This window comes from Centruroides sculpturatus, unplaced genomic scaffold (assembly GCF_000671375.1).
Source record: "Centruroides sculpturatus isolate CEXI.00-Female unplaced genomic scaffold, Cexi_2.0 scaffold415, whole genome shotgun sequence".
NCBI classification, from domain to species: domain Eukaryota; kingdom Metazoa; phylum Arthropoda; class Arachnida; order Scorpiones; family Buthidae; genus Centruroides; species Centruroides sculpturatus.
The window spans coordinates 319,657-333,073 of record NW_019384825.1 but is presented as its reverse complement, the minus strand read 5'-3'; the positions used below and the strand labels follow the sequence as shown (position 1 = coordinate 333,073).

Below are 13,417 nucleotides of genomic sequence, written 5' to 3'. Positions count from 1 at the left end.
TAACGATATACTAATATACTAATTACATGAGATATACTAATATACTATACTAATAATGTATTTTTTCATATTTTTCGGTTATCCGTTTTTTCAGTTATCCGACCAACCCCAGTCCCCAATTGAGTCGTATAATCAATGCTCTACTGTATATAAAGGGCAAAAAGGAAAACAGCTTCCTCGTAATTGGTATAGGAGAATGTCGCAGATCAACACGAGATACTTGTATAATTCGTGGATATAGTCTCCCAACTGTTAAACTAGAGGTGGGGAGATCTGCACTGATCTTTCAATTATTCTTCTATTGGAATAGTCTGTGCAATGATTTACAAACCATATCAAGTTATGAAATCTTCAAAAAGAATGTAAAAAAAGAAAAAAACTTTAAGCCACAGTGATATTTGTTCTCAATTAATTTTTAGACTTGAGGTAGAATGTAATTTTCTTTCTCAGCTTGTGTCCTGTTTTTGTTTTACTTATTCTTTTTTTTGTGGTTTTGTTGGTTTTTGCTCTAAGATAAAAGACCAACCTGGCCACAGTGTCTTTTTGAGAAATAAAAAAATAATAATAAAATAAAAAATATAATTTACTTTTAAAATATCAATTTGAATAAAATCTGTTTTCAATCATTGATGCATATCCTTCCCACATGTTGTTGGTAAAATTTATTCCTGCATTGTTGTAACTTTGAAAAATCCTCAAACTGTTTTAAAATTAATTACATGTATTAAATAAAAAAGTATTCCAATGTAGTAATTATTATAATTCATGATTAAAATTTATTATAATAATTTTTGCCAACTACTTAGATTTGTTTGTTTCAATTTTGTAAGTATCATGAAAACTTTAAATTGTTTGTGCAGAAAATTAAGGTTCAGTTTAATACAGAACTGTTTAAGTTGTGTCATTGTTATTTTTATCCTTTGTGAACATTTAACCATCACATAATTAAGAACACACTGTATTTCCACGCACATAAGAACATTCTCAGAAATACAGTATAAGTTTCTTAATTAATGTTAAAACAGAAATTTTTTGTTTATTATTCTTTAAATTATAATTTTATTTAAGGAAATACTTTTCCTTTATTTAAGTTGGCACATTCATTAATTATGAAAAAACACATTGTATAAATTAATATGATAAAATTTTTCAATGGTGAATTGTATTGAATTCTGTTACTTCAAAACACTTATATAGATCTAATTAGCTTAAATTTTAGAAAAGTTAAACAAAGTATATCAATTTAAATAAATAAACAAAGTTTTTGTAAAGTTTAAATGAAAAAAGAAAGATTAACTGCTCTTATAAGTAAAAGATTACATTTATTTAGAGGCCATTTTTGTGTATCCCAAAGGTTATCTTCTAAAGCAGTTTCTACTGTAGGTAATAATTAATTCAATTATTTAGATAATATATTTTATTAGTATTTTTATATATAGATACATCATATATCATAATTTTTAATTAAATGTTAATAGCATAACACTTTAAATTAGTATATTATTATTTAAGAGTTAAATATTATAACATTATTACCTCATCACTGTTGTCTCCAGCTGATACAGCAGCAAGAAGAAAGCCTGTTCTATTTGCAATTGGAATATTCTCAAGTGCTTCCTACATAAATTTTAATATTCACATTAGGTAATTTCAGTTTTAAAAATTAAAAATTAAAAGGAAGTAAAATTTTTTATATATGTAGAATGCATGTACTAATATATAAGATAATATATATACTTACTAATATAAGACTAATATATACAAACCTTTTGTTAAATATTACAAATTTAAAAATGCAATAGTTATTAAATATACAGATTATTCTCATATATTTGATACTAAAAATTCAAATATAATATCAAACTAGTAAAAGAGAAATACACAATTTGGAACTTTGGAAGATTAAATAGTTTGTTATTCTGCCAATTAAATTATTATTCACATAAAGAGTAATTCAAGGCAGATTTTATTTTAAATAAAGTAATTTTATTACAAAATTAGATATATATCAAACAGTGATAACATCATGCATGGTTGTTACTGAACTAATATACAGTAATGAAAATGAACAAACTTTTGTTCCCTTTCTCATTCTATCTGTTCTACTTAAAACACTGAAAATATTTATCATCACTTTATGATAAACTAACATAGATTATTAAGAATCAAAATATTATATCAAATAATAAAAATATATCATTTAAAATTGGCAGATGGTATTTACATTTTAATAAAATACAAAAATATAGAAGATACAAAATGTCTTCAAATACCCATCTTCACAATCACCAGTGACAACAATCCTCTATCTACAGAGGACCAGCAATGTCACAAAAGGATGTTTTAATCAATTTGCATTATTGAGATGTAGTCTCCATAAAAAGGTCGCCTCTAGATGAAGATTGTTTGTTGCTGGTGATTGTGAAGACAGGTATTCAAAGACATTTTGTATCTTCTATATTTTTGTATTTTATTAAAAATGTATCAATTTAAGAATTCTAAAACTAGTATTAAATTTCTATCCATACTCTAGAGATGATTTTATTCAAATTTTGCACAAATGTGTGCATATCATTGTAATCCTAGATTACAGTAACTTAAAAATATTAATTACTATATTTTTAAAAATGAGGTTTATGAACCCCCTGTATAATATTTTTAAAAGATGACATCTATAGACATATTAGCTTTAATGAATATTACTAACTAAATGCGATAACTTTATTTCTTATTTCTTCCTACACACAACTTTGTTATTTGTGTGAAAAAGGGTTCTCAACTATGGTGGATATAAAAACAAAAAACGCAATCAATTGCAATTATATGCTTGCATGCAGATAGCATTACAAACAATTGAACCAAGAATTAACAAATTAGTTGAGGATATTCAGCAGAAGAAATCTCATTAAATTATTTTTGAATATTTTTTGTTTTTTCTATGAATTTTTAAATGTTTAATTTTTAACAAAAGAATAAAATAAGAATGAGTTTTTATGTTTAATTGTGAAGTTTAAATGTTATTTAAATAGATAATGAAATAATAAAGTTATGTTTACATTTATTATATAAAAAAATAAAGCAGTAATAAAAAACTCAATTTATTATAGATAATTTAACAAACATAAATTATTATTTTAAAAAAAATGGGGGTCACAAAAAAATTATGAAATATTTGGTAGGCTGTGAGTATAAAAAGGTTAAGAACCACTGCTTTAACTGAATATTGTCCTCAGGCTTAAAAACATTGAGAAATGCTGATATAGAGAATGTTGTGATTCTGTGGATAAGAATAGGTATTTCAACGTTGAGTTTGGTTAGTACAAAATATCAGTCAATATGTAATATAAAGCATTTCAATAATTCCAAATTCAATAACAATTATATTACATCAGGCTTTCCTGCTTCCTGCTTCTCCACACAAGCCACATTATGACCAGGGGCACATTTTGCAACTTTAATGTTGGTCATGATGCTTATGTGATTTTATAATTTCATCTTATCATCATCCTTAGGAACTCAAGTATACACTATACACTGACAATGTTCACTCTAATTCAAAAAATTACACTTTCTCTTAAAGTTGGTGCTTTGCATGCTGTGACAATACCTTATAATTAATTAAGTCAGTTGACATTTACATTGGAACTGAAAGTTAATAAGATAGGAAGCTTTTTGATTAAAAATCTAGTTTTCAAAATAATTTTTATGCTTAATTGCTTTAATAGAAATAATGAAATTTGAATTACAATATGAAATACTGTAATTAATTTATAATTTTAAAATTTGCACCAAAATACAAGCAAATCAGTTCTTCTTAAGGTTCAGAACATGAAGACATATTTTCAAATATACAATTAGTTGTGGAATTCTGCACTAGAACCACACAATCAAGCATTTATTCCACAGAAGTCAGTCTTCTGACTTCTGTGGAATGTCTCCCCAATTCTCAAACCATGTTGTACCTTTATATTACCATTATACCATGATACCTATGATTACCTATGATATAAACCATGATACCTATATATTAAGATATATGATAAGAATAAATAATTTAAAATTTAGATGATAATTATAATTTTCCATTATCTTTAAAAACTAATAATACTTCAACAGATCAATTCTCACATTATAATAGAACTATTAAAGTAGCCAAGAAACAAAGTTCAATAATGATTATCATTTTTAAGATAGGAATACAGATTAAAAAAATTTTATTAATCTATAAGATAATTTCATATACTTAAGTTCAAAATATTTCAAATTTAGTTAAGAAATAATTCAAAATATTTTGTCAAAACAAAACAGAAAGTCATGATAGAAATTTATTGCATTTGTTACAAATGAATAATTCTATAAAAGAAAAATTTATAAAATAATTAAATTAATATTAAATTCAAGATTTATTTCTTAACTATTTATATAAAACAAATATTTTTCATCTTTATTTTGTCCTATGTGAACTATCAAATCAATGAATCACATTTATTTATTTTACAAATACTCCTATATTTATACAGTTGATTTGCCTTAAAACAAACACCAATAAAGTGAATTCTTGACGTAAAGCAAAATTTGCCATTGCTCTAGCAAAACACCATTGTCATAAAGTTACTTTTCATACTACAAAGAGAACAAAAATTTTACCAGAATTTGTTAAACTGAACTGTAAATTACTTTCACAACCGCAAGAAATAGCCCATTTCCAATAATAATTTTGTTACTCATTCACTAATTTATTTGCTGGCAAACAACTAATAAACTCAACCAGTGTAATTGAGCCTTAAGAATCTTTGTAAAAATACCATTCACTGTATCAATAAATTTTCATCTTAGACAATAAACAGATTACAGCCACTTCTCACATAACAACCACCAGCTCTCTTGCATAACAAATTCCCTTCTTTAATCAGTTTAGCTCCCACAGTCGGTCAGTATTTACTATACGAAGCATTCACAATCTCCAAGACTACATATCTTATAATATTATTGAGATGGGTTGATAATAATAATAATAATGATAATGATAATAAGCGTAGAGCCCAAATGATTAGGAGTTGAAAGTTAAAATTTTGTACAGAAAGTATGCCATGAGAATGCATACTAAGAAGGGATTTTTTGGAAATTCCACCCAGCAGGGGAGAAGGAGAGGGTTAAAGATTATCCTGAAGAACTTGGCTTCTACTGTACTATTTTAGATGCAGTTTTTTGAGTTTTGCGAAAAATTGAACATATTTTTAGACCCATCTAAAACTTCTCTAATTAGCCATGGAAGAAAGGGAGAATGTAATTCTTTTGCACCCAGTAAAAATGGATAAGATCAGCTACATAACTATAAAGGTTATCAAAAGTCGTGGTCACAGCTTGCAATTTCCAGCCCTGCAGGTGACCACAACTGCAACAAGCAAAAGTTGCGTGCACCTTGTTATGGTCACATTGTTGGCATTGCAACTTGAAAATACATGACCTCATAATAAACTAATAAAATTGCAGTAGTTTGTTTTTGACTACTCTCATGAGTTTACCGACAGCTTATGTTCTACTTCAGAGTATTTATAAAATTTTAGCCACTTTTCTTATTAAAATGGCCAGCAGTTTATTTTCTGCAATGAACAAAAGAAAAAAAAATACAATCATTTTGTCAGAGCTTGCAAGAATACACAGAGATAAAATTTTTGACAAAACAAAGAATTAAAATCCCACAGACATTCATAAGCCTGAATAAGTTTGATCAATCCTCTTACTTTCCACCATGATAATGAACTATTTTCAATGTTGCCACCATATCATGTGGCACAAAAGCATTTGCTGATTGGATGCAGATTTGCAATTGGCATGAGTAGAACAAACTTTTTGTTTCTAGTTGCGGCTGCAGTTGCGCCAGTTTTTGAAGGGAGTTTACTAGTTAATGAGAACAGCCGTCACAACTGCAGTTACCTACACTGCTGTAAATTGCAAGGTGTGACCGCAGCTTTATGTAAGGGTTTTTCATACCAAGTGCCCAATCTAGCACATTTTTAAAATTCTTTATTCCTCTACTGTATACAATTTAAAGAATTTTTAAAATGTGTTAGATTGGGCACTTGTTGTGATAAACTCTTACGTAAGATATCCTTTGTAAATATAAATAAAATACTATAATATAATAAAGGGTTAGAAATATGAAATAATCTAATAATCCGAATAACTGCTGTTGTCATTTTCTGCCCAGGCAATGCCAGACTCATCTGCTAGTTTTCTTTATAAATTTAGACTTTATTATGCATCCCATTTGAAGGATTTCATGACTGTAAAATATTAATCTGAATGTAAAACAACCACTCACAACTGGGTAAACTTGATAAAAGCAGCAACTGAAACCAAAAACCAATAATAGAGCTAACATTCTCACTTGTTCTTGTTAAATGGGCACCCTCAGGCTCAAAGTCTGAGGTTGTCCATTTAATGAAAAAATCAGCATCTTCAGGCTTAAAGCCTGAGGAAGCTGCTTTTAATCTGAATGTCTTTTTCTATGAATAAACTTTAATTTTTTGTTACATCCTTTTTATAATTTTTGCTGATATGTTTTGTAATATGTAAGAGATGCAAATTAAAACAGTTATTGCATTAGGAGTTTCCTTTGGACCTTTTCTTTATCTAGAATAAATAGAACAAAAACAATTAAGTTAATTTTATGACCTAGAATGGAATTTGGTCATTAAGTGAGAGGGGGGCTATATTATTAACTATTGTTGATTTAGGCCTATATTATAAAACCCATGATTTCGATTTGAATAAAATAGTGGTTCTCAGCCTCAGGGCAAGTTTTGTGGAATAGCAGCTTTCACAAAACTTGTCCCGAGTGGTCCATAAAAAAATTTTTTTAAGTTTTAATTGTAAACTAGCAGATGAGCCAGGCATTGCTCAGGAAAAAGTATTGATGGCAAAGATTAAGATTATTAGATTATAGCCGATCTTACCCGTTTTATCAAGTGCAAGAATGTCCTTTCTCTTCTGAGACTAATTAGAAAATTTTTAGATATCTGCTTACCACACTGGGATAACGATAATTAAGACTCACTGCAACCACGAACCAGTGCATAATACCACTAAGTGATGAATAAACATTTTTGTAACTCTTTCTGGGTTCTTCTTCAGGTTTATTAAATTCAAAAAATAAGCTGGATCTTCCAGAATCATTCATAAATATAAATTCAAACATAAAATCGAACATTAAGACAAAGAGTTCGAATAAAGCAAACTTATGCGCATGTGCTCTTCATGTCAACTTTATATATGAAATGCTCGTATACATGCACACCACCCATCGTAGGATAAATGTACTATGCCAGAAACCTTCACGGGAGTGTAATAAACAACTTCCCAAAGTTTCATGGCAATTGGATAAATGGTGTAGTAATGCACGAAGGACAAACAGACAGGCTCATATACACGCGTGCCACCTATCATTGCATGAATGTACTATGCCAGAAACCTTCATGAGAGTGTATTAAACAACTTCCCAAAGTTTCATGGCAATCGGATAAATGATGTAGTAATGTATGAAGGACAGACAGACGGACAGACATTCATTTTTATATATATATAGATGTTATTCCAATGTACTATAATATTATTTTATTCATAGACAATTTCATACAAATAAAAACGTCTATTAATATGATTTTTGATTAAGGTCAAATGATCTGCCAGATTATATTGGGCTATAATATAGTTATTTAATTATTAAGAAGTAGCTATATTATAGCCCAATATAATCCAGCATATTGACAATTCTATGTTACTATTTTATTCAACACAATAAAATTTATTGCTTTATTATTTCATAAGAATAACAGACATGGAATTGTTTATTAAACCAATGAAGGTGCCAAACACTTTCATTGCATCAAAGCAATATTATCATTTGTCTTGTAAATTATCATTTGTGCCATTTGTATAAAATATAGAAGGCATAATTTATTAATCAGCAAGATAGTTCGAGTTAAAATTAACTCCTGAGCCAAAGTAACATTATTAATTAATTTGATTAGTAAAACTGACATAAGTACTATTTGATTTATGTCATTTGTTCATTTTGCTTTACAAAAAATAATTTTTTTCTGTCACATCCATATGGCTGACATTGACATGGCTCAGTAAATTATTTTTGTGGCAGCATGGTATTCCAGTCAGCAAAGTTAAAAGAATTTATCACTGACAACATTCCTCATCAAGTTACCATCACATATGCACTGCATTTGTTAGTATATTCTATGTTCTTGTTAACACAAATCAGAAAAGAAATAGAATAGTGTACTATTTGGTAATAAAAGTAATAAAGTAATTTTTTCCATTAAAGTTAATGGATAAATTTATCATATGAAAGTGTTGTAACAATGTAAATGATCCTAATAATAATGTTGATGCTAGCACTACAAGTGATCAAGTTGGAGATAATAAAGGGAGTACATCTGATCTTACTGAATAAAAAGTGTTTGCTCTTTCACAAATAAATTTAAATTTAGGATTTACTTGTATTGGAGTCAAATACAATCAACTGACCTTAAAACGAACACTGATATAGCAAATTTTGCTTTTTCTCTGGCAAAACACCATTGTTACAATGTTAATCTATATATATAAAAATGAATGTGTCTGTGTGTCTGTCCTTCATGCATTACCACACTGTTTATCTGATTGCCATAAAACTTTGGGAAGTTGTTTAATATACTCCTGCAAAGGTTTCTAGCATAGTACATTTATCCTACGATAGATGGCGTGCGTGTATACAAGCATTTTACTGTGTTCAATTGATTTCAAATTGTGAAGACCATTTCCCCCCTCCAAAAAATATCTCTATATATGCATTTGTTATTTACGATATTTGTAATAATTTTTCTTTAATCACTTTATTTCAACTTTTTTTTGCTAATTATGTATTCGCTCGAACTTTGTTAAAACCTTAACTGTATCCCGAACAACAACTGAAGTTGTAGAAGGAAATTCGCCTATTTTACCGATCTAGGGATCCCCCTTTTCCAAATTTTAATATCAACTCAAAATAATTTAAAAAGACAAATTACAATAAATGGTTTATTATCCAACTATCAGAAATTTCACAACATGCCAAGGAAGAGAGGAAGAAGCAATTAAATGATCAAAATTATAAAGGATTAAAAAAATATAAAAATGGGGAATATCGCACTTCTGATAATCTCTGCAAGTATGTGGGCTAAATTTAGAGAATCCATGCTTCTCACATGTACAACTGTATGTGGCCAGCTCAAGCATCAGAAAACCTTCTGATTTATTCGTGTATGCACCAGAAGGAAAAACAAAAAATATCGTGTATCCACAAGCATTCCAATAAATAGAATTGAAACGACACTTTGAAATGTTTTCCCGATGAAAATGAATAATAATAATAATAAGTTTCAATAAAAATGATAAAATGTAAATTTAATTTTATCATAACAAGTTTTCTTGAATTTCGTTTCTTCTGAAATCGCAGCAATGCGCAACGGGTAAGCTAGTATTCATACAATAAAGCAAACAAAACTTTTACCAGAATTTGTTAAAAAGAACTGTAAATTTTCTTCACAACCTGAAGAAATAACCCTATAATGGTTGCTTTTTACACTTTTGAACATGAATATAAAAAGTGGAAATGTAGTAAATGTTCCATTTGAGTAAAATAGATTTTCTTCTAGTAAGCAAAGACAGGTTCAATCACAATATCTTCTATTCTGAATACTGGTATTTTGAACAATCTTGTACTCACTCATTTAAACCTTTACTTTCCGATACTGCTTAAACTTCGTAAAACAAACATTTTCAGCCTCACTTGAGGTCTGCTTCAGGTTACAAGAAAAACCGGTTTCCAATCTTAGAATGATTCTTGAAGGAACTCATAGAAACAAAACACCTTAATTTGTTGCCGAGAAATATATATTTGAAACAAATAAACATTTTCAGCCTGATTAACAGGCCATCTTCAAATGAAAATGGAACAGATACATTCCATGCATAGAATACCAACATTTAAATCAAAATTTAGAACAAAAAAAATTTTTAAAACTTATACAAGAAAAATGGAAGAACAATTTAAATTAACACAAAATAAAATGTCATAAATCTTCCAATAATTCTAGTCCGAGATTTTAGTGAACTTTTTAACCATGTACTGTACTTCCACGCCAACGGCAGGCTCTCAGCATCTCTCACATTTAAACATCCTTCATGTAGCCTACTTCTATATATTTCAATCTTCTCTGCCGTTATTGATAAAGTTGGGGAAGATAAAGGTTTAATAATTTAATTCTCTTTCTAACCTGTTACTGGTGCGTCTACTACGTTGTAACAAACCAAAACTAACGTTTTCGAACCCTTATACAGTTCCGTGTTCTACGGTTCTACAACGAATAGCCACTGAACACGGATATGGCAAGCTCATACACAAGTTATTGCATGAATATCAAAACGCAAATCAAGACCTACCGCAAAGAGAAGAGTGACAAGATATGGATAAGACCGTTCCAGTCAATTATAATCCATATATTAGACGACTATATGGAGAAATAGCTAAAAAGAACCACATACGTATAGCCTACAGAAGGTGCGCTTCGATATTCAACATACTAACCAATGGAAAAGATCAACCTGATAAAGATAGGCTGTCAGGGGTCTACAGCATAATGATTATAGATCGCAGATGTGATAGAAACCTTCTGTATGTGGGCTCCACCAAACGATCCTTAGAGGTTAGACTCAAAGAACATGCTGCGGATATTCAGAAACGAAGGGACACGACGGCACTAGCAGTTTATGCCTCCGATCCGGATATAGACCCCGAATTTAAGAAAGCCAGAATTATCCGTACCACACGGCAAGTACACCATATCAGATGGCTAGAGGCGGCCAGCATATACTTAGCTAACCTTAAGGATAATCAATGCATCAATTATAAAAAAGAGATTACGTTATCAACAGTGTGGCTAGCGTTTATGAATGGTAATTTATGATATCCATTTTGGAGTCGACTGCGCATGACATACAACAACGGAAACGGGAAACGTGTATTCAAACATACATATTTCGAATTTAAAGTTTTTTATGAGCTGCATTTTCCATCAGAGATTCGAAAAAGCCTGAAGAAGAACCGTATAAGGGTTCGAAAACGTTAGTTTTGGTTCGTTACGACGTAGTAGACGCACCGGTAACAGGTTAGAAAGAGAATTATATTATTCTCCGGTGTGGTGGTAAAGAAGTGTAGGTTTAATAATTGTTGCCTCGTCCCATTTCACTACTGAACACTGGGCTTGCAACATTTGAGACAAAATTGTAGCATTGGATCCTTTTTTAACATTATATCTATGTTCTTTTAGCCTTACGCCTAAGCTCCTAGTGGTGACGCCTATATAGTCTTTCTTAACATCTAGTAGGGTGTTCTCATAAGGAACTTTATAGATGCCTAGTTTTTCTTGTTTTTATTCTATCTTTATCATTCCTCAAGATCTTACATAAATTTCTGGCTCTTTTTAAAAACAGGAGCTTAGGCATAAGGCAGGGGTGTCCAACCTTTTTGTTTCTCTGGGCCACATTGGAAGAAGTCATGGAGTTTTGGGCCACAAGCATATTTTGTCCCAATCCTTAAATATACAAGTATATTTAAGTATTAACATGTCTAGATTATAGTAATAAGTATTAAATGTTTACCACAAAAAAAGAATATTTTTAAAAATTACTTTTACAGACATTTTCAATTTTTACTTAGAAATAGATAAGTTCATTTATTATAAACAAAAACTTAACAAAAATTTATTTGAAAAACACAAATATTTGTTTTATTTGGGTCTCTAATTAGTAAAAAATAGCCAATGTGCCAACTGATATTTTTTACATCAAACTAATAAAAGGGTAGCCAAATTTGGTGCAAAGTAGCCAAATCTTGCAATGCTGGAAGGAATACTAAATAAAGCTGGAGTTGAGACTCAAAGGATTATAGACCCAAATGCAGGGAAAGAAGAAAGAGGACAAAAGATAAAGAAGTGAGAAAGGTTGGAAAATTAAGGGTCCATATTGCATAACAGAAGGTCTATTTAACCTTTCTCATTACTTTTTATCTTTAGGTCTTTTTCTCCTTTCCCCAAATTTGAGTCTATACTCCTTTGAGAGCCAACTCCAGCTACTTTTATTCATACATGCTTACCAAATACCACTGCCATCATCAAACAAATCAATAAATGTGAATTTATATATTCAGTAGATGTGTCAAATTTTAATGCTTAAATTAATTAGTTTTTAAAATAGTTTTATTTTGTATTTTTAAAATATAATCAGAATCATTGCCATACAGTATAGGCCTATAACAAAGAATGACAATCAGTCAAAAAATGACTTTTCCAGACTTTTACTCTTTGGACTCAGGAAGCCTTGAAACATAGAGAAGTGCAAGAGCATTCGGGGTTTTTTCTGTATGAATGGATGTTAAAATGTGTGCCAACCGATTTAGTTCAACCAATTTGAAGCTTAATTACTCCTACATCCAACTCCATTTCAAAATTGTGCTTCCCATAAAGTCTAACATTCATACATACAGAAAAAAAAACTGAATTTTTTGCATATTTCGACATTTCAAGGTGTCCTGACTCCAAAAATGCAAAAATTTGGGGTGGGATCATTTTTTGATCAATCACTACACTTTTCCTCTGTTATATAACAGCCGGAAAAGTAAAAATTATAAAATACATATTTATATATTGACTATGTCATTACTTAGAGGAGTATTTTAGCTTTGGAATAAAAAGTTTCTATGTTCTATCTTTATTAGAACTATATTTATTGAAGCTTAGATTTCAAGATCATGTGATTATGTCAGAATTTTCAGGCCTACTTTGTTAATTAACAAGTCTGCCCCTGGTTGGAATCATCGTGAAAAAAATCTACTGACTCCACAGCCCTGAATAAAAAACAAGTAATAAATCTCATCACATTCTTAATAATATCTCTAACCTTTCCACAAATTGGAGAACTGATTGACTACTGTTAGTGACATCACAATGTTTAGGCTTTCTGCTATAGAAAGTGTTAGTGTATATATATATATATATATATGTACGCCTCGTGTTCGTGGAGTGTACAAAGTTTTTGAAATAATTCGAAGGCAATGGTAAAAAACTATGAACTAAGTTTAATTATAATTATTAACTGTATACAAAGACTAAGCAGCCATCTTTCTGCTTCTTCATAAAAAAACAACTAGTGCCCCCTGCTGTTTTTCTCCTCCTCGCGGGATTTTTCTATAAAACTTCTTACATCTCGGCTTCGACTGCTTTTAGACAAAACAATAGCTTTTGTTTAAAATTCTTCTCTATCTTCTAGAGACATTAGTAACAGTTATTTTTGTTTGTAGCTTCATTTGCACGTTGTCCTTCTC

At 29.7% G+C, this 13,417-nt stretch overlaps 1 protein-coding gene across 1 annotated transcript in view; it reads right to left on the bottom strand.

Moving 5' to 3' along the window:
• The window catches only part of LOC111630015 (importin-5-like), a 101,005-nt gene that overhangs the window by 77,257 nt on the left and 10,331 nt on the right, over positions 1–13,417 (bottom strand). Inside the window, 1 exon segment of the mRNA XM_023374007.1 lies at positions 1,537–1,617. Coding sequence (XP_023229775.1) covers positions 1,537–1,617 — 81 coding nt within the window.